The 26,914-nt window shown below is 41.1% G+C and overlaps 1 protein-coding gene across 1 annotated transcript in view; it reads left to right on the forward strand.

Moving 5' to 3' along the window:
- Positions 1 to 14,987, forward strand: part of ATP6V1B2 (ATPase H+ transporting V1 subunit B2) — a 29,626-nt gene extending 14,639 nt beyond the window's left edge. The window contains exons 9-14 of the mRNA XM_066351044.1: positions 250 to 373; positions 2,001 to 2,151; positions 3,817 to 3,899; positions 10,135 to 10,239; positions 11,451 to 11,580; positions 13,568 to 14,987. Of these exons, the coding sequence (XP_066207141.1) occupies positions 250 to 373; positions 2,001 to 2,151; positions 3,817 to 3,899; positions 10,135 to 10,239; positions 11,451 to 11,580; positions 13,568 to 13,707 (733 nt within the window). The 3' untranslated portion in view covers positions 13,708 to 14,987. The remainder of the gene's footprint in view (positions 1 to 249; positions 374 to 2,000; positions 2,152 to 3,816; positions 3,900 to 10,134; positions 10,240 to 11,450; positions 11,581 to 13,567) is intronic.
- The last annotated feature ends 11,927 nt before the right edge of the window (positions 14,988 to 26,914 follow it).

The raw sequence follows: 26,914 nt of genomic DNA on the forward strand, positions 1-26,914 counted from the left end.
CTCTTTCTTTTGAGAACTATATAGTTTTGAGAAATTATTTATAAAATAATTTAATTTTGTAGAAGTAATTCCTATTATAGAAATACATAAAATAACTCTGCCTTAAGAACTTTTAAAGTAGTAATTGCTTTACCCTCCTCAATTTATTTAAAACTTTTAGAGGGAGACTGTACTATTATTTCCAGAAGTTCATTTTCTTGTCTTTGGACTTTTTGTTTGAGTAACTTAAGACTCCATGTTCCGTTTCAGTATTGAACGGATTATCACTCCTCGCTTGGCTCTAACCACAGCTGAGTTTCTGGCCTATCAGTGTGAGAAGCATGTGTTGGTTATCCTAACAGACATGAGTTCTTATGCTGAAGCACTTCGAGAGGTAACTTTTTGCTTAATTATGGTGGCTTAATTTTCAGGGTTATCTTGTTCCTTTGCAAGTTTTCATTTTTCTTTAGTCACATGTTTTAAAAACTTTGTTGCTCATGTATTAACAGAATACCTTAATCAGAAAGGAAAATCCACAGGAACAATATTAAGATTCTAAAGTTACCACCCAGAAGTTGAGGGTGTTCTAATGCAAGTTACTGAAATTTTGAGTAAGTTACTCTTTTAAGTATGTGAAAAGGAAAGACTTCTGAAGAGATGAGCTATAGAAATATCTAGCTTCTAAAATTCCCTGGGACCCACACTGCCCTTCCTGTGCTAGGTGGAGGGCTCCCTCCACCCTGCATCTGTTACAGACGAAGACTTTTCTAACATACAATGAAAATGAGTTATTAGCAAAGTGAAATCAATATGTAATTTATAATCCCAGAGTTTTTAAATTAGATTCATCAGATATAAAATTATTCTGTTAAATTGCCATTAACATTTCCTAAATGCTTTACTTGTCTTCTATATTTCCTCATTGCACATTAATAAAAGCTGATCTGCAGACACACTTTGAGTGGCACTGCTGTATCACACTTCTAGAGGCACCAGAATACTGCTTGAACTTGGCATTAAGGCTTTTGGGTTTTTAGTGGTTGTGAGTTAACTGGTACACCTGTATTCTGCAATGCATGTCTCTAAGAACATTTGTTACTGTTCTTGTTTTGCACAATGAATGGACTCCTGGCTCTGTGGTTATGAGAAATTATTTATCTGACCTTTGGTTCTAACTGTAAATTGACATTAACAACACTACCTCCCTCATTGGGTTGTTGTGAAGATTAAATAATGAACGTCCCGGGTTCGATTCCCGGCCAGGGCACATAGGAGAAGCGCCCATTTGCTTCTCCACCCCTCCGCCGCGCTTTCCTCTCTGTCTCTCTCTTCCCCTCCCGCAGCCAAGGCTCCATTGGAGCAAAGATGGCCCGGGCGCTGGGCATGGCTCTGTGGCCTCTGCCTCAGGCGCTAGAGTGGCTCTGGTTGCAATATGGCGACGCCCAGGATGGGCAGAGCATCGCCCCCTGGGGGGCAGAGCACAGCCCCTGGTGGGCGTGCCGGGTGGATCCCGGTTGGGCGCTTGCGGGAGTCTGTCTGACTGTCTCGCCCTGTTTCCAGCTTCAGAAAAAAGAAAAAAAATAAAAAATAAAAAAAAATAATGAACGTAGAAGACATCAAATAACTCCTGGTATAGATATTCTTCCCTTTTGACCTTTTCAGGGTTAGCTTATGTAAATATGGCAGTTTCCTTGGTAGGAAATAAATCTTGTGAACTAAGAAATTTTCTTTGTTTTAGAATTACCTTTCTTTGATTTATAAAATCACAAGCACATTTTCTTCTAGCAGGCTATTTGAAGATTGAGTTATGGCAGCATGATGTTAGCAGAAAGACTTCTGGTCCCTAATTGTCAACATTTCGTTGCAGAATACTTTGAACTTATGTTACTAGATTTTTCTAAATGATCTCTTAGAGACTATTTAGAATGAGACTATTCCAGCTTTGTAATTTGGCATGTTCTAACACAGCTTTACTTTCCACACTCTGGTGTATGATACTCTCCTCCTCGGCTCGCTCTCAGGTTTCAGCAGCCCGGGAAGAGGTTCCTGGTCGCCGAGGTTTCCCAGGTTACATGTACACAGATTTAGCCACAATATATGAACGCGCTGGTCGAGTAGAAGGTAGAAATGGCTCCATTACTCAAATCCCTATTCTCACCATGCCTAATGATGGTAAGTTTTTGGTCTTTGGATTATAGCAGACCTAATCCTTATAAGGATTTTGATTCTGAGAAGAATGTAACTTTTTGAGTTGAAGTTCTTGTGAGAGTTTATTCTCCAAGAGTTTGCATTAATTAGTGATTTGTACCTAAATAAAATTTTTCATTTGAAAACTGCCCATAATTATCATTATCCTTTTGTGGAAGAAAAGAAACCAATTTTCTTTATAATTTGAATTTAAAATTTTCATTTACTAGGTACTATTGAGTGCCTGCTGTTCATAGGACACTGGTCTAGATATAAGGAATTAAAAAATTATGGTCTCTACCTAGTGTAAGTTGTTCAATCCAATGATATTTTCTTATGTGTGTGCACAAATAATTTAAGGTAGCTTAAGTGTCAAATGTAAAGCACAAATAGTAAATATCACAAGACTTGAGAGGCAGAATGATCACCAGAGAGCCTGGTTAACAATGACCTTCCTTCACTGTGTGTGTGAACCCCCCAGGGCAGCAACTGTCTGCCTGTGTGTTCTGGGTGCTCCCGGAGCAGTGGCTGTCAGCCTTTTAGTCCTGACCTTAGTTTTTAAGAAGCACTTTTACAAGATATTTCCAGAAACAGCAATAACTCACTATAATTGAAGACTGTTCTAAGTGCTTTATATATATTGACCTATTTGTTCCTAATAGCAACTTTGAGATGGGTTCTCTAATCCGAGTTACAGGAAGATGAAGTGATCTGTCAAAGTTAAAAGGGATAGCTCTAGAACCCAGGCGTCTGCCCTGTTAGATGGCTCGGTTGGTTAAAGATTCATCCCAGTGGTCAGAGGTAGCTGGTTCTTGGTTAGTTAGAGATTCATCCCAATGTTCAGAGGTTGCTGGTTCGATCCCCAGTCAGGGCACATACAGGAACAGCTTGAAGCTTGATATCCCCCTCCTCACTTCCTCTCTAAAATCAATAAAAAATTTAAAAAAGAACCCAGGCAATCTGAATTCATAATTCACACTAACTGGCACACTAGGCTGCCTCTGTCCTGAAAATTATTTTTTCCACAAAAGTAGCTACAAAATTACTTTATGCAATTTAGCAGACTTAGAATGTCTTGATTTGTGTGACTTTTGGTGCTACCTGTATGGTGTTGCTTAACTTGTCTAGCATCTCTCTGTTGTCTATGTGGAAATAGCTTATGAGCTAGGAATATTCTCAGTATACCTCTTGTTGGCAGTGTACATCTCTGCCAGGGAACTTTGTGTTTAAAATGGAATATTTTTAATATTTTGGGGAGAGATCACATAACTAGGAGAAGAGTACTTTTTATGAACGTAGCTAATTTACTTCATGTGCCCACACATATCTGACTACAGTGCAACCACATAAACTGTTCAACATGGAAACCTCTAGCCACATTTGGCTGTTGAAATTCTAAAGTTAATAAAAATTAGATAAATTTGAAATACTGTGAAGTTTTAGTTACCTAGCCACATATTTTTGTTGCTCAGTAGCCACATTTGGCTAGTGGCTACCATGTTTACAACAGATAGAGCACTTTTCCATCATCACAGAGAATAATTTTACACAGCATGGTTTTAGGTGATGCTGGAGGTGATACAGACTGACATCCTGTGGGCTTGTCTCTGAGATGGACACTAACTAACGTCAGATGTCTTCCTCTGGTAGATATCACTCACCCCATCCCCGACTTGACGGGCTACATCACTGAGGGGCAGATCTACGTGGACAGACAGCTGCACAACAGACAGGTACTGGGCACTGGGGCAGTGCGTAAAGCTTGCACATCTGCCCTGCAGTGACTCTTCAGTGACTTGGACTTTGCTCTTAGGAATAATTACTTTAGAAAATATCAACTTAAATTGATTTCAACATGTCTGTGAACTTGTCATTTCTACATACGGCAGGTCCTCGAATAATGTCATTTTGTTACAGTGTTGTTGAGATGCCATAGAAACTTCACTCTTGTTTATATCATTTAGCCCATGATAAAACTGGTTTCTTTTTATGTAATTTGGCTTAATGTCACAGAACTGATCAGTGACATTTAGGACTTACTGCAAAATCCTGCTGTGGATAAGAGTACTAGAATTAAGAATTAAATTTCCACTTTATCGTCCCTTAAAATGAATTCCGTTGTTTTAACTTTTTGGGGTATTCTATTCAATAATGGTATAATCTCCCAATCTTGTTATTAATACAAAAACAGACTTTTTCTGTTCGGGTTTTTTTTTTTTTTTAATTGATTTTAATTTGTTGTGTTTACATAGTTACAAGTGTTTCCTCAAATATATCTCCTTCCTTCCCTCCCTGTGTTCTCCTTGATACCCCCTTTGCCACTTCCCCCCACTGCCTTGCCCACTTCCCTCCATGATTTACTATCCTGCCCTCTATCTCTCTGTGTTATGTGTATACTAGAAAGCCCGGCGGTCATGTGAAATGACCACTGTTCTAGATATTATAAATTGTAATTAAAATGATTTATGCAAAGGTGTCTGCTAATTCAAACTGAATTACCCAGGGCAGGTGGCGAGGACACCCCTTTGCTTACTGCCCCACGGGGTTTCCCCCTTCTACTTGCTTAATTGCTTAAAGTAGAGTGCAATGAAGGAAACCACTGGTGGTATATTTCTTAAGAGCCACCGCTAGCTCAATAAATAAAGGTGATTTAAATAATAAAATGTTAATTCACATGTCAAAGATCTCTGTACACAACATTTCTTGTGTAGATCTTTCCATCATTTTTAAGCTCGCCTTGCAGAGGATCATCAATTATTTTTAATTTTACATTCGTTCTTTCACGAACTCTTGAACAGGCAACGTAAAGTTGACCGTGTCCAAATGCAGGCTCATGTAAAAAAATGCCAACACGCTCACCTTCCCCCTGACACGCTCAATTTGCGTTCAGCCTTAAATTGTTTCAAAATCAGATGATTGCCAATGCAAACAAATGTTCACCTTCCCCCTGACGCGCTCAATTTGCGTTCAGCTGTGGCAACTTCACCCCATTGGCTAGTACAGTTATGCAAGCAACCAATAAGCTATCGGCAACAAACAGACACTTAAGCCACATATAATAAAGATACTTTCACTAATGTCTTTCCTTTCTTTGATCCCCTCCTCTCATCACCTTTCCCTCTGGCCTCTTTCCCTCTAAACTCTTTAACCTCTTCTCTGCCTCTGTTCCATTCCTCAGTTCACAATGTTCATTGGATTCTTCATATGAGTGAGGTCATGATATTTTTCTTTCTCTGCCTGGTTTATATCGCTTAGCATAGTAGACTCTAGGTCCATCCATGTTGTCACAAAGGGTAAGATTTCCTTCTTCCTCACAGCTGTGTAGTATTTCATTGTATATATGTACCATTGCTTTTTAATCCACTCGTCCACTGACGGACACTTGGGCTGTTTCCAGATCTTCACTATTGTGAACAATGCTGCCATAAACATGGGGGTGCATTTCTCCTTTTGAATCAGTGATTTTTATTCTTAGAATATATTCCTAGAAGTGGTATAGCTGGGTCAAAAGGCAGTTCGATTTTTAATTTTTTGAGGAATCTCCATACTGTTTTCCACAGTGGCTGCACCAGTCTGCATTCCCACCAGCAGTGCAGGAGGGTTCCCCTTTTTCTACATCCTCACCAGCACTTATTCTGTGTTGTTTTGTTGATGAGCGCCATTCTGACTGGTGTGAGGTGATACCTTATGTGGTTTTAATTTGCATTTCTCTAATGATTAGTGATATTGAGCATTTTTTCATATGCCTACTGGCCATCTGTATGTCCTCTTTGGAGAAGTGTCTATTCAGTTCTTTTGCCCAATGTTTGATTGGATTGTTTACTTTCCTGGTGTTCCGTTTTACAAGTTCTTTATAGATTTGGTTATTAACCCCTTATCGGATGTGTTGGCGAATATGTACTCCCATTGTGTGGATTGTGTTTTTATTGTTCGTATTGCTTTAGCTGTGCAAAAGGTTTTTAGTTTACAGTCCGATTTGTTCATCCTGCCCTTTATTTCACTTGCCCGTGGAGTTAAATCAGCAAATATATTGCTGCGAGAGCTGTCAGAGCTTATTGACTGTTTTCTTCCAAGATGATCATGGTTTCATGACTTACATTCAAGTCTTTTATCCATTTGAGTTTATTTTTGTGAATGGTATAAGTTGGAGGTCTAGTTTTATTTTTTTGCATGTATTTGTCCAATTTTCCCAGCATCATTTGTTAAAGACACTGTCTTACTCCATTGTATGCTCTTTCCTCCTTTGTCAAATATCAATTGTCTATAAAGGTATAGCTTTATTTCTGGGTTCTCTGTTTTGTTACATTGATCTGTATGCCTGTTCTTATGCCAGTACCAAGCTGTTTTGAGTACAATGGCCTTGTAGTATAACTTGATATATGGAAGTGTGATTCTCCTCTCTTTATTTTTCTTTTACAGGATTGCTGAGGCTATTCATGTTTTTTTTTTTGGTTCCATATAAATTTTTGGAATATTTATTCTATATCTTTGAAGTATGACATTGGTATTTTAATAGGAATTGCATTGAATTTATATATTGCTTTAGGTAGTATAGACATTTTAATGATATTTATTCTATCCATGAACACAGTATATGCTTCCACTTGTTTGTATCTTCCTTGGTTACTTTTATCAATGTTTTATAATTTTCTGAGTACAAGTCTTTAACCTCCTTGGTTAAATTTACTCCTAGGTACTTTATTTTTTTTGTTGCAGTAGTGAAGGGGATTATTTCCTTAATTTCTCTTTCAGATAGTTTATTGTTGGTGTATATAAATGCCACTGATTTCTGAATATTAATTTTATATCCTGCCACCTTGCTGAATTCATTTATCAGGTCCAGTAGTTTTTTTGACTGAGACTTTAGGGTTTCCTATGTACAGTATCAAGTCATCAGCAAATAATGATAGTTTTACTTCTTTTCCTATTTGAATACCTTTTATTTCTTCTTCTTGTCTGATTGCTATGGCTAGGACTTCCAGAACTATGTTGAATAAGAGTGGTGAAAGGGGGTACCCCTGCCTTGTTCCTGTTCTTAAGGGGACTGTTTTAATTTTTGCCCATTGAGTATGATGTTGGCTGTGGGTTTGTCATAGATGGCCTTTATCATGTTAAGGTATGTTCCCAGTATTCCTACGTTGCTGAGAGTTTTGATTATAATTGGGTGCTGGATTTTATCAAATGCTTTTTCTGCATCTATTGATGTTATGTGATTTTTCTCCTTCCTTTTGTTTATGTGATGAATCACATTGATTGATTTGTGAATATTGTACCAGCCTTGCCTCCCCAAAATAAATCCCACTTGATTATGAAGTATGATTTTTTTCATGTATTGCTGGATCTGATTTGCTAATATTTTGTTGAGAATTTTAGCATCTTAAGTTCATCAGGGATATTGGTCTAGTTTTCTTTCTGTGCAGTGTCTGCCTGGTTTTGGAATGAGGATTATGTTCACCACATAAAAGGAGTTTGGAAGTTTTTTCTCCTCTTGAATTTTTTGAAATAGCTTGAGAAGGATAGGAGTTAGTTCTTCTTTGAATATTTGGTAAAATCCACCTATCAAGCCATCAGGCTTAGTTTTTTGATAACTGTTTCAATCTCTTTTGTTGTAACTGGTCTGTTTAGGTTTTCTGATTCTTCCAGATTGCTTTTTGAATGATAATATTTTTCAAGGAATTTATCCATTTCATCTAGGTTGTCCCATTTTGGGGCATACAGTTCTTCATAGTATTTTCTTACAGTCCTTTGAATTTCTGTTGTGTCAGTTACTTCACTCTCATTTTTAATTTTATTTGAGCCCTCTTTTTTTCTTGGTGAGTCTGATTAAAAGTCCATTACTTTTGTTTACCTTTTCTAGTTCTTTTAGGTGCAGGGTTAAGTTGTTAATTTGAGCTTTTTCTTCTTAAGGTATGCCTATAATGCTATGAACTTCCCTCTCAGGACTGCTTTTGCTGTGTCCCATAAATTTTGAGTTGTATGTTCATTATCACTTGTTTTGAGGAATTTTTTTATTTCTTCTTTGAAATCATTGTTAACCCTTTCGGTATTTAATAGCATGCTGTTTAGTTTCCAAGTGTTTGAATGTTTTTCAGTTTTTCTATAGTAGTTGATTTCTAGTTTCATGCCCTTGTGATCAGAGAAGGTGTTTGATATGATTTCAATTTTTTTAAATTTATTAAGACTTGTTTTGAGTCCTAACGTGGTCTATTCTAGAGAATGTACCATAAGTACTTGAAAAGAATATATATTCTGCTGCTTTGTGGTGAAAAGTTCTGAAGATACCTATTAAATCCAGTTGATTTAGTGTATCATTTAATGCCGCTATTTCTTTGTTAATTTTCTGTCTGGAGGTTCTATCCATTGATGTTAGTGGGATATTGAAATCCTCTACTATTATAATATTGCTATTGATCTCGCCCTTTTTGCCCATCAAAATCTGTTTCATATATTTAGGTGCTCCTATATTAGGTGCATATATATTTATTGATAAAATAGTTATATCTTCCTGTTGTAATGCTCTTTTTATCATTATGAAGTGACCTTCTTTATCTCTTACTATAGCTTTTGTTTTAAGATTTATTTTGTCAGATATTAGTATTGCAATCCCAGCTTTCTTTTCCTTTCTGTTTGCATGAAATATTTTTTTCCATCCTTTTACTCTCAAGGATGTGTGTCTTTTGTTCTGAGGTGTGTCTCTTGTAGACAGCATATGTATGAGTCCTGTTTTCTTTATCCATGCAGCTACCCTATGTCTTTTGCTGGAGCATTTATTCTATTTACATTTAAGGTTATTATTGATATGTAGTTGTTTATTGTCATTTTATTCTTTAAATCTATAGTCCTCTTTTTCTCGATTTATTTTTTCCTTTGCTTGTTTTACAGCAAGCACCTTAACATTTCCTGCAGTACTAGTTTGGTTGTAATGAATTCCTTGAGGTTTTTTTTTTTTGTATTGGAAGCTTTTTATTTCTCCTACAATTTTAAATGATAAACTTGCTGGATATAGAAGTCTTGGTTTGGTTGTAGGCTCTTGTTTTGCATTACTCTGAATATTTCTTGCCAATCCCTTCTGGCCTCGAGTGTTTCTGTTGAGAAGTCGGATGTCATCCTTATGGGGACTCCTCTATAGGTAATTGACTTCTTTTATCTTGATGCTTTTAGTTTTTTTCTTTATCTCTTAATTTTGGTGTGATGTGTCTTGCTGTAGGCCTCATTGGGTTTCTCTTTACCGGAACTCTGTGCTTCTTGAACTTGTGTGACTTTTTCTTCATCAGTTTAGGGAAGTTTTCAGCTATGGTGTCTTCAACCAGGTTCTCCATCCCTTGTTTTCTCTTCTCCTTCAGGAACCCCTATGATGCAGATGTTATTTCTCTTTATATTGTCACAGAGGACTCATAGTTTCCTCAGACTTTTTGAGCCTCTTTTCTTTTTAGCTGGTCTGTTTCTGTGTTTTTATTTATCCTGATTCCACATATAAGTGAGATCATATGGTATGTATCTTTTTCTGTTTGACTTGTTTCACTTAGCGTAATGCCCATCCATGTGCTTGAAAATGACAAGATTTCATTCTTTTTTATGGCTGAATAATCAAAAACATATTTTTTATTGTTTTGTAATAGTTCAGCTTTTAGGTGAATTATTTTTAATCTTTTTATTTTATATGTGGTTTTGAGTCAGAGTTCAGAAGACCACTTAGGTTTAATATTATAGGCAGATACTGAATATTCCGTTTTGCCATATAATTTTGTACTCTTGTATAGATTTCACTTTTTGGATTTGATTCTCGAAAGATTTTATACCATAAAGTGTTTCATACTAGGAAAACCTGTTAAAATCCACATGGGAAACAAGTGTGGCAATTTGATGTAATGTAAGGGATAATAATAAGTTTTAGAATGTTTCTTTATTACCAGTAAAACTTGAATTTTTTACTTAAATATAATATTTTCTCCCCTCATTCTACCCAAGATTTACCCGCCTATTAATGTGCTGCCCTCATTGTCACGGTTAATGAAGTCTGCTATTGGAGAAGGTATGACCAGGAAGGACCATGCTGATGTGTCTAACCAGCTGGTACGTATGTGTCAAGAGTGACATTTAAAGATGTAAATAGCTTTCTTGATCTATTCTTTCTGCTGTTTTGCACCTCTTGTCTTTCTCCTATGTCACTTTTCTTTCTCTGTCTACGTAGAATTATACAGGCTTCACATGAAATAGAAAAACATTTATTAGAACCAAGCAGTCTTTTTTTGTACAGATGGATGCTGATAATCAAAATTAAAAATCATGTACTCGAAACTCAGTTTAATGCTATGTTAGAGAGTTTCTAAATAAAAACCAAGCCATAAGACTGTTTTAAGTTTATATTAGTAACCTTAGTAATAATTATGAAGTATTTCTGAAAGGATACTTGAACACTTTTTGCTTGATATGTTAAGCAGTCCCTGGAACACTAAGGGATGCAGCTCTGTATCTTCTATGAAGTCCTTGGTTTCCACAGTTGTATGAGACTGTACAGCAGGCACAACCTTAAAGTAGAAATGGTGCGCCTAATACACAAATATTTTTCTTGAATTGAACTTCAGGCTGAATTACTCTGATTGGAGTTCTGATTTTTTTTTTGTATTTTTTTTTGTATTTTTCTGAAGCTGGAAACGGGGAAGCAGTCAGAGTCCCGCATGCGCCCGACCGGGATCCACCCGGCACACCCACCAGGGGGCGATGCTCTGCCCATTCGGGGCGTCGCTCTGTTGTGACCAGAGCCATTCTAGCGCCTGAGGCAGAGGCCATGGAGCCATCCCCAGCACCCGGGCCATCTTTGCTCCAATGGAGCCTCAGCTGCGGGAGGGGAAGAGAGAGACAGAGAGGAAGGAGAGGGGGAGGGGTAGAGAAGCAGATGGGCGCTTCTCCTGTGTGCCCTGGCCGGAATCGAACCCGGGACTTCCACATGCCAGGGCGACGCTCTACCACTGAGCCATCCGGCCAGGGCCAGGAGTTCTGATTTTCAAATGCTCGATACAGTGCAAGCTCATTAACACTTCAAGGAAGAGTATCTTTGTAGCAATGTCTGTTGGGTGCCTGAAGACTTCTTTTTGAGTGGGACTGCTTTGTAATAAATTTTTTTAATACTTTCATGGCTTTATTTATCTGAATTGTCTTTGTAAATAATGTGCAATTCCTTCTGTGGTCTCTTACGCAGATAGCTAAAGCAGTACACTTCTGTGGCCCAGATTACTGTTAATATTTATAAAGTCTTTGTTCACGTAATCCTTTCTTCTCTCCAGTATGCGTGCTATGCTATTGGAAAGGATGTGCAGGCCATGAAAGCTGTGGTTGGAGAAGAAGCCCTTACCTCGGATGATCTTCTATACTTGGAATTTCTGCAGAAGTTTGAAAGGAACTTCATTGCTCAGGGTAAGGTGACTTTTCTTACAAACATAAATGGCCTCATGTGCGGTTTTGAAGGCCTCTTTCCCAATCTGAGCGAGTGTACCTGGTCTTTGTATGATTCCCTTCTGATTAGAGATGACCATTCAGCTCTGTCACATCTGTGCACTCAGCGCTTTGGTTCCTTCCCCGCTGCCTGCAACTCCACATCCAGTTACTTAGCTCCCACTTCTGTCTCCCTCCCTACACTTGCCTTCCACTGCGGGCTCTTATGCTAGCCTCTCCATGGCCAGCTCCTCTGGCTTTGGGGGTGTGAGACCTTCTGATCCATTTGTTTTCATCAATTTTTTTGATTTATCTTCTTTCTCCTTAATTGTTTATGTTCCCAGAGGCTTAGTTGCCTGTTCTTTCTGTGCTGTCCCCTCCCAAGCATTGGCTTTCCCTGTGCTGTTGACTAAATTTCTGCGTATGCCCCTTACCCTCTTTCTGGAGCCCTGATCCCACATCTTCAGCTGGGACGCCACCATCCCTGAGGCCTAGCAGGGTCAGAACCAAAGTTTTTCTCCAGCTGACTACCTGCCTAGCGATTCCCTTTTTAGTTTCTGTCTCCCTCTGGCATGACCATTGTCCTGTGAGCTCAACTGTAGTCACTGGGCAAGCGCTCTTCAGTTCCTGGGTGGTGTTGCAGCTACTGACTTCTGGCCACTGTCTGAGCTGGGTGATACTGAGTCTTAGAGCATAGTCCACCTCTCTGGTTTCATCCTTCCTGGCCCTGAGTGCCTGCTTTCTCGCCAGTCTCCCTAACTACCTGGGTTTCATTGCAGAGAAGTGTTCATTTAGTGTCCCTGTACTCAGGTCCTTGGCAGTTTCGCCTCATGGTGTGTGCAGTGTTCCCATGTTGTTTAGTTTGGCTTCTCCCTGGCCGCCTGCTAATGCTGCTCTTTCTGACCTCAGTGCTGCTAGAAGCAAATGTGTTTGTTTTGAAATAATGCATGAAGCTACAGACTTTGGATTTGTGCACTTTTCTATTTATGTGATAGATTTTTATTAATGTTAAAATCCCAAAAATATATAGAAGTATTGGTTTCTTTTTTCTTAATGCAGACCATAATACCTTAAAAGGTAAAAATGAAATTCTTCTGGTAAAGAAAGAATCTGGAACTTCAGTCACTCTTATTCCTTAGTTAAGAAATGAGATTTCACCTGACCAGGTGGTGGCACAGTGGATGGAGCGTTGGACTGGGATGCAGAGGACCCAGGTTCAAGACCCCGAGGTTGTCAGCTTGAGTGCGGGCCCATCTGGTTTGAGCAAAGCTCACCAGCTTGGACCCAGGGTCGCTGGCTCGAGCAAGGGGTTACTCGGTCTGCTGAAGGGCCATGGTCAAGGCACATATGAGAAAGCAATCAATGAACAACTAAAGTGCCACAATGAAAAACTGATGATTGATGCTTCTCATCTCTCTCCGTACTTGTCTGTCCCTATCTATCCCTCTCTCTGACCCACTCTCTGTCTCTGTAAAAAAAAACCCAAAACAAACAAAAAAAAGAAATGAGATTTATTTGAACAATAAAGATGATTTCAGCTATTAAAAATAAGTTGAAAACCACCGACTTTTTCAGGTGCTCAGCTGGCCTTTCTGGCTTTCTGACTATCTGTATAGCCTGTGTCCAGTTTGTCTCTGTTCTGGGACTCTTCCTTACCACTCTGGACACAGCTCTGGGTTTGGTTTCTAGGGCCCAAGGTATTTAGCCAGTTGTCAAAAAGGCTCCTCCCTTCTCTTCCTGCACACAGTTGGTTGGCCTGTTGTCTGTAGCCTGAGGGCCTCTCCTTTTCCTCTGATTGTAGTGGTGCTCACTGGCCTCATTCCCACATTCACTCCCTGCTGTCTTGGAAGACCTCACCGCTCTGTGACACCCTGTGCTCACAGTGCCGCTCATGTGATAGGTACTGCCTGAATAATGCTGTGTTGGTGCTAGTTTGCCTTTATTCATCCGATCTCAATTTTTTTATAAGGTCCTTACGAAAACCGCACTGTCTATGAAACTTTGGACATTGGCTGGCAGCTGCTCCGAATTTTCCCCAAAGAAATGCTGAAGAGAATCCCTCAGAGCACCCTGACTGAGTTCTACCCTCGAGACTCCTCGAAACACTAGCCACCGCTTCATTGCCAGCTCGACGCTCTAGTGAAATCCTGGTTCTGTTTTCTCTTCTCCTTTGCACTCTGGTCCCCTCCTTTGTGTTGAGTTTACCGTGTTACCTGGTAATTAAAAACAGAGAATAGGTGATATATTATGCCAGTGTTGCAATGTTTTAAACTGCTAACAGGCTTTAAAATATCCCCTGTTCAGAAAACCTGGATCTTCAGTGCTTTGTTTAAAGTAGCTGCAGGGATGGAGATGAAGTTTCTTCCTGATGTGTGTATTTGTACATAGTGCAGTAGTTGGTTGCCTAATAATGCCTCATTGTTTGGGTCTCCCAGACCTTCTTCTCCACCCCCTCAGGAGTATTTCTATCCGCAGTTACAGTGCTTTAGTCTCCAAATTGGGGGCAGGGGCAGGGCTGAAAGAGCCTGTGCTCAGAGGAGTCCAGAGGCTGTCTCCTGAGCATTCTGTTCGCTTGTTGCTGTGCCTGTCAGTTTGTTCTGCTACTCTAAGCAGATGGCTTTTACTGTCCACCTGCTCTGTCCTAGTTAACGAGTAGATTAGAAAAGGCGTTGCCTCTTCCTCGTTAGTACGAATGAGCTGGGACTCCTGTGACTTCCCGCTCTCCCGCCTTCTCTCCCTCTGGGTAACAAAGTCCTACAGCTTCTGCACAGCTGGTGCTGGTCTGATAGTGGTGAGGTGCTGTGTCTTGGTGATCCTTACTAGGTTTTCATGCAGAGGAATCATTCAAATAGTGGAATTGGTGCTTAGAAAGAATTGTGGGCACAATTTAAAAAGGAAAAACCTATACCCATTCTCCATTGGGACATGCCAACAGTGGTGGCTTTTCTAAAGTGTTTGCCAGATGCTGAGGGTGGGCTGGGAGAGGAAAGCCCTCCTTGGTGTATTATAAACTGGTAGAGAGCAGCCTTGGGAAGACCCCGTTTGGTCCAGCCTTCTGACCCATCTCTGCCTCTTCAGAGTAATCTTGTGGTACCCAGTGATAGCAGTTCAAAGCTTCAGCCCTTTAGTTCCTGCTTCTTATGCTGCAAGTCCAGGCTGTCTGCTCTGCACTCCACCATATCTGTGTGTGTTCTCTGTGTTCTTGGTTAGTTGGGTGCAGTAGCAACTTCTCTGCATTCCATTCTTCAGGTCATGTAGAGTTCTCCACTTTCTTCTCTGAGGGTGTGGAGGTGTTGGGGGGAATCAGCATGGTAATAATTTAATGTAGAAAATGTGACATCTGGATATAAAATGGAAATAAATATTAAATTAAGTGGAAGTAACCTAAAGTGACTCTGTGTCTTCTGATCAGAAAAAGAGTAGCACAAACATATATATAAGGTCTACCGGAAAGTTCTGTCCGTTTTTGGAATAAAACAAAATACAAATTTTTCTTACCTTCAATAAACTTTATTAAATAATATAATTGCCATTATTATTAATGATTTCTTGCCAGCATGAGGGCAATTTGTATATCCCATTTTTGAAAAATGTTTAATTTTTTGATGGGAAAAATTGAACCAGTGCTTGTTTGATATCTTCTTCATTTTTGAATTTTTTGCCCTTCAAAAAATTTTGTAAGGACAAAAACAAGTGATAGTCGGAGGGTGCAAAGTCTGGGGAATATGGTGGATGCGACAGACATGCTTCTGTAGCATTTCTTCCTTGTTGAAATTCATAAAAATTACAGTGGCGTAAATGAACTTTTATCAGTAGCCATGGGTACACTATCGCTTCACACATAAGACTAACGTGAATCAACTTTGTTTTAATTTGCTACGTCAGTATGTATACATTAAGTGATAAAAATAGAGAGGCACACATGTGCCAAATAAACGTGCTTACGTGTTGAAATTTGTTGTGATAGAAACGGACAGAACTTTCCGGTAGACCTTATATAATAATGTGCCTCTCATTCACCATTCAGAACACCATCACAGTGTTGTGAATTAGCCCTTTGGGTTACAGGGAATATGCCCAGGTGTTTTTTTTTGTTTGTTTTTATTTTTTAAATTTTTTTCTTAAGTGAGAAATGGGGAGGCAGAGAGACAGACTCCCACATGTTCCTTGACTGGATCCACCCAGAAAGCCCACTAGGGGGCGATGCTCTGCCCATCTGGAGCCATTGCTCTGTTGCTTGGCAACTGAGCTATTTTAGCACCTGATGTGAGGTTATGGAGCCATCCTCAGCACCACCCTGGACCAACTTGCTCCAACCAAGCCATGGCTGCAGGAGGGGAAGAGAAAGGAGAGGGAGGGGTGGAAAAGCAGATGGATGCTTCTCCTGTGTACCCTGACTGGGAATCGAACCCGGGACATCGACATGCCGGGCTGATGCTCTACCACTGAGGCAACCAGCCAGGGCCACCTAGCTGTTTTCCAGAGCTGCCCTTTTGAAGCTCTTTCCAGTGATGGCTCCTCCAACACACTCCAGTATTCAGAGTTGCTTCAGGTGTTCTATACCATTGTTTCAAACATTGTCTGGACCTCTAGAACCCGGCTGCCACATACATGAAAGTTGGTGTAAATAGAAAAAATACAGATTGAAGCAAGCCAAAACTTTCTTAAATAAAAAAATTATTATTTTTGTATTTTTCTGAAGTAAGAAGCAGGGAGGCAGAGAGACAAACTCCTGCATGCGCCTGACCGGGATCCACCTGGCATGCCTGCTAGGGGGTGATGCTCTGCCCATCTGAGGTGTTGATCCATTGTTACTGGAGTCATTCGAGTGCCTAAGGCAGAGGCCATGGAGCCATCCTCAGAGCCGGGGTCAACTTTGTTCCAGTGGAGCCTTGGCTGCAGCAGGGGAAGAGAGAGAGAGAGAGAAAGTAGAGGGGGAAAAGTGGAGAAGCAGATGGGCACTTCTGTGTGCCTTGGCCAGAAATCGAACCTGGGACTTCCACACACTGGGCCGACACTCTACCTCTGAGCTAGCCTGCCAGGGCTCAAATAAAATTTTAAATAGATGTTCAGTATATCAAGAAAACACGCTGGTTAAAGCACCAGGGTATGTCATCTTGGGAACAACCTGTTTTTCTCAACACAGCAACTTATAGGAAACATAGAGGAAAGGGCTCGGTCATGGCAAGAACTGGGCAGGCATGTTTTCTGGTCCCGGTACTGCCACTAACTGTGGTCTTGCTTAGTTGTTTGACAAGTTTGAGTTGGTTTGCTTCTATTTCTTGTAGGGTTATTCCAAGCACTAGCGATTGTATATGTCAAGCACTAGGACAGCGCCTGGCCCATGGTGGGCACTCAGACTCGGCTACTTTTATTAACAAACCTTTATTAAGGCAGGTTGACTGACTATGCTTGCATAATACTTAGAATTACTTGGTTAAGTAGTGCTCTTGTTTGTTCCTTATTTTTAGTGAAAACATTTCCTTTGTGTCCTTTTTGTAACAGTGATAAAAGCTAATTAAAAGACCTATTAAAATTATGCTTTAGTATGAACTTTCACTGTGATCAAATTTTTCAAAAACATTTTCCTGGGAGAACAGTGTCTTCAGAGTTAAGGCTAACTCACTGATGTGACACGTGTTCCCAGCAGCTGTCACTTTAGTTTGTGAGGTTCCTGTAAAATGAAAAATGTTTTAAGACTAATGTAATAAATACCTCAGCAGAGTGATTTCTTTTTAGCAAGTGTGACAGTGCAAGGTATCTGAGGTCAACAAAACATTGCTTTTCAAAATTTCCATTATGCTAGTAAGGGAAAGTTAAAGTTAATCTAGTACTGGGGACAACAGAGAATAGTTCCCCACACTAAACTAAACATACTATTGACAGACAATAAAAACTTAGGCCAGTCTTGGAAGGAAAATGATATTTTGTGGCAAAACCTATTTACAAAGAAATGGGTTTTAAAAATGAAAATCATAATATATATATAGATAGATAACCCTCAATCATGATAATATATATATAGATAGATAACCCTCAAGTTTCCACCAAAGACGATTAGAACTGATAAATATATTCAGTAAAGCAGCAGGGTACAAAATAAATATTCAGAAATCAGGTGTATTTTTATACACCAATAACAGTATCAGAAAGATAAATTAAAACAATCCCCATTTATAATTGCATCAAGAACAATAAAATACCTAGAAATAAATTTAACCAAGGATATAAAAAACCTGTATTTGCAAAGTTGTAAGGCATTAAAGGAAGAAATTGAAAGATACAAATAAATGGAAGTCTTATTGCCATGCTCATGGGTAGAAAGCATTAACATTGTTAAAATGTCTGTACTACCCAAAATAATTTATAGAATCAATGCAATTTCTATCAAAATACCAGCGGCATATTTCCCAGAACTAGAACAAATACTCCTAAAATTTATTCGGAACCACAAATGACTAGGCACAGCAGTCTTGAGACAGAGAATGAAGTTAGAGGTCTCATGCTACCTGATACCAAACCATACTACAGGGTTATAGTAACCAAAATGGCATGGCCCTGCTATACAAGCAGACACAAATCAATGGAGCAAAATAGCCAAGAAGTAAACCCATGTCTGTATGGCTAATCTATGACAGAGGAGGCAAGAAAATATACAAAGGGGTAAAGACAATAAATGGTTTTGGGAAAACTGGACAGATAAAAAAGAATGAAATGAGACCACCTTCTTATACACAAGAATAAACGCAAAATGGATTAAGGACAGCGTAAGACCTGAAACCATAAAACTCCTAGAAAAAATTGGCAGTAAGCTCTCTCACATTGCTCTTAGTAATATTTGTTTGATATTTCTCCTCTGACAAGGGAAACAAAAAAATAAATGGAACATCAAACTATATAGATTTTTGCACAGCAAAGGAAACCATCAAGAACACTAAAAAAGAAACCTACTGATTAAAGAGAAAATATTCACCAAATAGGTATCTGATAATGGATTATCTAAAATTTATATAAAGAACATAACAATTTACCAAAAAACCCTCAAAAAATTCAATTTAAAAACAGTCAGAGGAACTGAATAGATACTTATCCAAAGAGGACACAGATGGTAAACAGACATGAAAAGATGCTCAACATCACTAATCATCAGAGAAATGCAAATTAAAACCACAATGAGATGTCACTCACTGGGTATCATCAAAAAGCAAGTGTTTGCAAGGATGTGGAGAAAAGGGAACTCGTGCACTGTTGGTGAGAATGCATATTGGTGCAGCCACTGTGGAAAACAACATGGAGGGCCCTCAAAAAATTAAAACCTTTGTATTATCTGACCCAGCAATCTCCCTTTTCGGTATTTATCCTAAGGAGCCCAAACCACGAATTCAAAAACGTAATGAGCATCTCTCTATTCACTGCATCATTGTTTACAATCGCCAAGCATGGAAGCAGCCTAAGTGGACATCAGTAGGTGACTGGATAAAGAAGAGGTGGTATATATTACTCAACCGGGAAAAAGCAATGAAATCTTATCGTTTGCTTAGGTGTTAAATGGACCTAGGTGCTATTCTGCTAAGCGAAGTGAGTCAGACAGAAAGACAAATCCCATATGATTTCATTTACATGTAGAATCTAAAGAACAATATAGGCAAACCAAACAAACAGACTGATACAGAGAATAAAGTGATGCTTGCCAAATGGAAGGGGAGTGGGGACTGGTGAAAAAGGTGAAGGGATTAAGTGCCAGTTGGTAGTTACAGGACAGTCATGCGTGTGTCAAGTACAGCATAGGGATTATAGTCAATAATACTATAATAACTACTTGTACCAGGTGAGTATTAGATTTATCAGGGGGATCCCTTGGTAAATTATGTAAAATGTCTTACCACTATGCTGTACACCTAAAATTGAGAAGTATTGAATGTCAACTGTAATTTTAAAATGAAAGAAAAATAGAGGAATTCAATATTTTTATGTCAGACTGGATAGAAGTCTGTAAGGCCAGTGGCCGCCACCATGACCATGCACATACAGGTTCTCATTGGATTCGGGCAAACAGTAAAGGAATTGTGGAGCCAGAAAATGGTGGGTCATTCCTTTATTAGTCTCGTAATGGCGGATAAGCAAAAAGACAGGGAAGACCACTTCCCTTTATCTTAGGGCTCCCAAGACCTTCAGCTCCCTCTCCACCCCCCCTTGACTCTGCAACAAAACAGGCTTGGGGTGAGGGAACCCTTCTCCAGCAAACAATGGCCTCTCCCAAGCAGGAAGGCAATCAGCAATTAGCAATCTGCCGCGCTGAGGGCAAGCACCCGCAGCCTCCCACAGACCTCACACTTACAGTGCTGCCCTGCACCAATGCAACATACACGTGAGCAAACCTAAACACTTGTTTACCCAACAATGTCAGTTAATATAGAGTTTCCTAAGGGCTTTATTGCAGTGTTGTTGTTTGTGATAAAGAACATTGGAAATGATTCAGATGTCCATTAATGGGATTGATTAGATATATTATAGTGAATTAGTGCAAAGGAATATGCAACCTTTATAAAGGATGGAATAGATTATTTATATGCTGTCCTGGAGAGATCCTGAATATACTAGTAAAGTTACATTTTGAAAGAATGATTTAAAATACTCTTTGTCCTCTGTTTAGTGTGGGGGACTGTTCGGTTCCTGGCAGTGGGAACTCCAGCTGAGTCAGGGTGTTACAGACCCGCCCTGAGGGAGTGGCAGTCCTTACAGTCCACGGTGGTGGTTGCTTCCCCTGCTCCTTCAAGTCCTCGAAACCACTGCATGAGCTCAGCCATACTCTGTAATCAGTGGTCTGTCTACTCTTCCAGGCTAAGGTGTTGTTTATGATGCCCTTGTGATGTCAGAGTTTCCACAAGCATTAATTGCCTGTTCATCTTTATGCTCACTTTCCTTGACTCTTCATTAAAGTGTCTTGAATGTTCATAACACACAAAATAAAAGTTATGTCCCTCACTCAGTACCAACTATGGTTTTGTTCTATACTGTTTTCCAGTTTGGTGTTGAACACCTACCTGCCTAGCACTCATGCCATGTGGTGTCCTCAGCTGCCCTGAGGCGTCCTCACGAAGCCCTGCAGTGGCACCAGTGAGCGGGTGACCAATGTGGAGAAACAGTGAGAAATCTCTTCCAGTGACTCATCAGTCACAGGGCTTTGTGTCCTCAGCTGGAATGGCAAAGCCTGCCTGGAAAACTTGATAGATGTTTTCAGGCACCGAAGCAACTTGGGAACTGTTGGCCCCTCTGTGATCAGTCCCCGGTTCTTTTTTAAGAGAAAAGAGTAACCTCTGCCTGTGGCTGCCCCTGAGGTGGCAGGTCCAGATAAATAAGATCTGGGATTGGCCTGCCTCTGTGGGCACACGGGGGTCCTGGCCTAGAGTGGAACATAGCCATGTGCTGAGAATAGCCACTGTAAGTACAACATAGGACAGACCGCTTTTCTCCCAATGATCTCTCCAATGCCAGAGTACTTTATAAATGCAATAAGTTTGTGACTGTTCAAAGAGACAGGAATGGCAGAACATGACCTACAACCTCAGCATTTAAACCTGGTCTAGTGCTCTTTCCATAGCGCTGTGTTAACATTCCAAGTCTGCTTCATAACCCTGGGCAGTCAGACGCCAATTCCAACCATTCTGTGGAAACCAGAACTTGATATTGTGGCTAAACGTTCAGTCTTTTATGGGACGTAAATATTCTATGGTGTTGTGAGTGTAAACAAAAGGCCCTGATGGGCTAGGGTTAAGAACTTCAGGGCTTACACCAAAAAGTGAAGATTTGTGGGGAAGGAAAGATAGGGTTGTGTGTGCAGGTATCAGCCTCATCATGATCCTGATCGCTTTCTAAGCAGTTGTACTCTTCATTTCCACAAGGGGGCAGCAGCTCAAGCAGCCATGCACCAGCTGAACCCAGCTCCAGAGTGGGGAGGCGGTTTCAGCAGCAGGGAGGTTAAATGGTGCTGGGTTGGTTGGTTTGAGCCACACATCAGCTTGGGGGCTATAAGGGAAATGCTCTGATAAAAATAAAACAAGCCACAATTGGCACAAGCAGCCCTGTGGAATCAGGACATCTGGGTTAGAAGAATCACGTAGATTATCTGGTCTTTCTCCTGATCACTAAAGGCCCTTTTCAGATATGAAACGGTGATACCCAGCGTCTGGTGAATGTAGATCTGTCTTACGAGGCAGTCCACTCCAGGGATTGAGCTCTCTGATGGTCAGAATGTTCTTTCTAAATCAAGGTAAAACTCACCTCTGTAACTTCACAGGGCTGTCCTTGTCCTGTGCCCCAGGGCTCTTCCATGTGATAGCCTTCCAGTGCTTTGAAGAGAGTTGCCATTTTTTCTAAGTCTTCAGTCTAAATATTTCTAATTCTTTCAACCATCCCTCACTGATGAAATTATTTACCTTCAGTAACTGACTAGGATTAGGACCCAGATCGAACCTTCTAGACCAGGGGGGGTCTTTATACTTTTTATTTCTGTTCTTAAAATCAAGTTCTCTTCCAAGTGTGTAGCCGGCATGGAGGTCATGAAAACCTTGAACATGGTCTTCAGGACCAACGTCCATGGTGACCAGGACTCTGGTTCTAGCTGAGTTTACTGGAAACCTCAGCATGCGCTGAGCTGATACGTTCTGTTCTCTGGGCTATTGTACTTTTCCCCAGTAGCTCTGCTGTGTAACCTAGCACTAGGGAAGTTTCACTGGTTGTTTATTTAATAGATACTTATTGTTCCGATGAGACTCAAAAGTACAAGTGCAAAGAAATAAGAATTCCATAATCCTACCACTCAGAGGAAACCATGAACATTTTGTTATATAGAATCTCTTAACTGTCATGACTTCGCCCACCCCACTTGTTAAGCCAAAGCCTACAGCAATTATGATTTCTTCCGCCCACAGACCATGTATACAAGATAATGGGAGTCATGTCAAGATGAGAGGTGTAAGGTATAAACCCTCAATTCATACACTTAGAAAACTGTGAGCTATGTGGTTCAATCTGAGTGGTGTCAGAGTTAAAACAACACAGCACATATAATAAAAGCAATTTCAAGTAAGTTTCTTTTGTTTGGATTTCTTAAACTGCAATGAAGGGAACTGCTGTCCCCTAGCAGAATTTCCTCTTTCTTCTCATCAGTTAACTACTTTGTCTCCTTCAGCTGCTTGGATCAAAGCCTCAGAGAGGGTGGAGGAGGCCATTCTCCATAGTGCCTCTTTCTGTGCTCCCCCTCTTCCCAGCATGAGGTCTCAGGAACTGGAGTGGGGAGGCCGAGCCCTGAGGAAGGAAGAGAAGGAGACCAGACTGCAGTGAGCAAGCTAGAAGCCCCCACTCACCCCATTTGAAGGGAGGGTCAGGGTAAAGGCTGAAACACACATGCTTACTTCTGGCCCTGCCAGAGAGACTCAGCCCAGGAAATACACCCCCCAGTGCTTTGACAACCTGTGGAAACACCAGGCAGTTATCTACCTGTTTGCCAAGGATTCTGAAATATACAAAAGCATGAGTGTGAAAGATGTTTCAAGCCAATGAGGGTTGTTGGCCTGAGAAATTGCATCCTGGGTTCAGTCTGCATGCCACAGGGGTCAGGAGAGCCTCTTTGACGGGTCATGGCCTGAAGCCCCGAATGTGCCGCGGACCATACTGCAGGTCATGCAGGCGCATGGTTACTACTGTGTGGGTTTGTTGTTTTTTCAACAGCAGCTTTATTGAGATATAATTCACATACCATACAAAACAGCCATTTAAAGTGTGCCATGCAATGCTTTTTGGCATAATCGCAGAGTTGTGCGACCATCACCACAATCAATCAGTCATATATAATATTTTGATATTCTCCCCCCACCCAAAATATCCTGTACCCATTGCCCCCCAACCTTATCAATCCTAGGAAACAGGACTACCTGTCCCTATGGAATTGCCTAGTGTGGACTTTTCAGATAGATGGAAGCACAATATAGGGTCCTTTGTCTTTGTGACTGCCTCTCAGCCTAATGTTTTCAATGTTCACCCTTGTCAAAGATCATGCTTTGTATCTTTTAATTACTGAATACTATTCCATTGAATGGATATACCACATTTAGTTTATCCTTTCACTTGGTTGATGGGCAGTTGGGTCATTTCTAGCTTGGAGCTGTTGCGAATGCTCCTACTGGGAACATGCATGTACAGGTTTGTATGCAGATACGTTTAACATCTCCTGAGTGTATTCCTGGCACTGGAATTGCTGGGACATGTGGCAACACTGTTTAAAACCCTTTCAGGAGCCACAAAACTACCAAAGCAGCTGCATCAGTTTTCATTCCGAAGGGTGTGAGGGTGGGTTTCGTAATGCAAACAAGTTTGGTTTGTTCCGGAAATGAGTAACTTCCAGAACTCTTATTTAGGAGCTTTTAAAGATTTACTTAATGCCTTCCTTTACAAAACAAAAACTAGACCTTTATTTATTATGAGACTAAGTGCTTTAATACCGGTGAAACTAAAGACCCCTGAGTTCTGTGTTCTGTCTTAATTGCATGGAAGCTGCACTTCTAAGCATCTAGACAATTTAATGACTATATAATGTTTTATAAATATACCATATTTCTTCTATTGTTTAACATGGAGGATATTGTCAACTTCTCATTTATGCTGTGAAGATATATATTGTTAATATAAATATTTTCCTGTATCCTGAGATATCTACTTAAGAGATTTCCAGAAGTATACAACACAGAATATAAACACTACTGAAGCTCTTGACTTATATTGGCAAACCGCTTTTAAAAAAATCCTCATGACAACTTACAGTCCCACCCTCAGAGTGTAAGTGTTCATTTCATTGTGTCCTCATTAGCACAGGGTGTTCTTTCTTTTTTTAAAAATACAATAAAATTAAAAACCCTTAATTTTAAGAAAACGTTTCTATTACAGTAACATACATAGAAAATTACACAAATCATTTATGTATAACTTGATGACTTTTCACAAAGGGACTTCCCTGGGGGATCAGACCCAACTCATTAGACGGCATTTTCAGCCACCATCAGGCCCTCTTCCAGTGACCAATGGTTTCCCTCTCTCCCCAGGGAAACCACTGTCCTTCCAATACAGGAAGGGGGAAGAGCTTTGCTTATTTACACATTAAAATGTATATTATGCCTAAATGGTGATGGAACAGTGGACAGAGTATTGGCCTGGGATGCTGAGGTCACTGGTACAAAATCCTAAGGGTACTGGCTTGAGCATGGGTTCACCAGCTTGAGTGTGGGGTTGCTGGCTTGAGCGTGGGATCATAGACATGACCCCATGGGCACTGGCTTGAGCCCAAAAGTCACTGGCTTGAAGTCCAAGGTCCCTGGCTTGAGTCCAAGGCCTCTGGCTTGAGCAAGGGGTCACTGGCTTGGCTGGAGCCCCGGTTAAGGCACAAATGAGAAGCAATCAATGAACAAAGTGACATAACTATGAGTTGATGCTTCTCATCTCTCTCACTAAAAGCATAAAAAATAAGTATATTTTGTTCATGTAAACCAAGTTACCACAAAATTTCCAACCCTTTTAGCCATTTGTGGGGTTTTTTGGAACTCCAGGGCCTCTACTCTGCACAGATAGGTTTCTGTATTTCACGTCCACGGTTGGATGGGGAAGGTGGGAGCCCACGTGATTTCTAAATTCCAGGAGTTCAGGCTTGACCTGGGCCATGTGCTCAGTATCCCTCTTGGGAACATGGTGAGACTTCTTTCTTAGTATCTGGGCTTTTTCCCGCCCCTCGTAAATGATCAAATCAAACTCCAGAGGCTGTGACTCAAGGATTCTAGGAACTTACAGGATGAGTGAACCGTTTCTCCCAAGGCAAGACCGTTGCCAAACTCATGGCTCTCCTCCTCATCAGTTTTCTGTAGGTGGTGAGCTCCCTTTCTAGAACAAAGTAGAATAGCACCACAGGAAGCCATTGTTCTTTCCTCTTAGACCTGGGTAGAAGCTGGAATGAAGAGGCCATGGGGCCAACCTCAGTTCCCAGGGCCAGCTTGCTCCAGCTGAGCCATGGCTGTGGGAGGAGAAGAGAGAGATAGGCAAAAGGGAGAGGAGGAAGGGTGGAGAAGCAGATGGGCGCTTCTCCTGTGTGCCCTGGCCAGGAATCAAACCCGGGATATCCACATGCCAGGCCGATGCTCTACCACTGAGCCAACTGGCCAGGGCCCCATCAATTTCTAGAAAGGGTCAGATGTGACCTCAAGCTGCTCTCTTTGCCGCTTACTCCTTCTCCACAGTTCACACACTCACCTGTCAGGCAGGCAGTGATTGTCCGAGCAGCAGCAGAGATGCAGCTTCCTCCAGGGCTGGGGGTGTGGGTGGGGAAGGGCCATGAGCGGCAGGCCTCGGAGCTTCGACAGAGGGAACTGTTAAGGGCACAACAAGGACTGGTTCTTCTGAGGCCTGCTCTGAGGTCAGCCTGGCCCTAGGGGCAAAATCACCACAGACCATGGCTTGAACACCTCATCAACTGGGGATCCTGTTTGGTCATTCAGCGACCAGCCATTTGCTATTAGCAGGGCTGTCTGTGTGTCTGTCTGCAGGTGACAGTGCTTATAAACCTGTCACAGAAATAAAATAAAATGTAAAGCCCTAATGATTCTCGCTGCATTTGCACTACCCACCACAAGGTGTCAGTCGACTGCCTAGGAAAAGGGTGTTCTCAGCCGCAGGTTGGTACCTTAGTCCCTGTGCTCTTGAGGACAGGTCCCTCCTTCTGCAGTCCTGTCAGAAGCCCTGAGTGGGCGTCACCGATAATTCCTTCCCCCTCTGCCCCTCTGGCTCTCACTGTCATCTCAATGCGTCTACTCCCACAATGCCCGTGCATTCTCCCCAGGACACCCACTCCCCTAGCACTGCCTTCCAATGGCCTGAATTTGTACATTTACTATGTGCCAGGCTGAGATAGAAACATAGAATCATCACTCGATTTAATTACTAAAACCAGGCCTACCAGGCAGACATAGCTGACAGATGAGGAAGCGGAGGCATGGAGGTTAACAGTAATTGGATCAGAAGACCCACAGGCTTCACCTGGGTGTTTTCCAGAGTCCGTGGGCTGGACCACCTCTCTCTCTGTCCTCTTAACTCACAGGCAAACTCTGAATGGTTCCCAATCACTGTGTGCAACAGCCCAGACTGAGGCGGGTCATCCACGTCTCCCCAGGTGGCAGACAGGTGTGGCGCAGTGCCGGTTCTGAGAACACAGCCTCCTTCTGCCTTACGTCCTGGGACCCAGGCACACTGGTTTTTTTTTTTTTTTTTTTTTTTTTTT

The sequence above is a fragment of the Saccopteryx leptura genome, chromosome 1 (genome assembly GCF_036850995.1).
Source record: "Saccopteryx leptura isolate mSacLep1 chromosome 1, mSacLep1_pri_phased_curated, whole genome shotgun sequence".
NCBI classification, from domain to species: domain Eukaryota; kingdom Metazoa; phylum Chordata; class Mammalia; order Chiroptera; family Emballonuridae; genus Saccopteryx; species Saccopteryx leptura.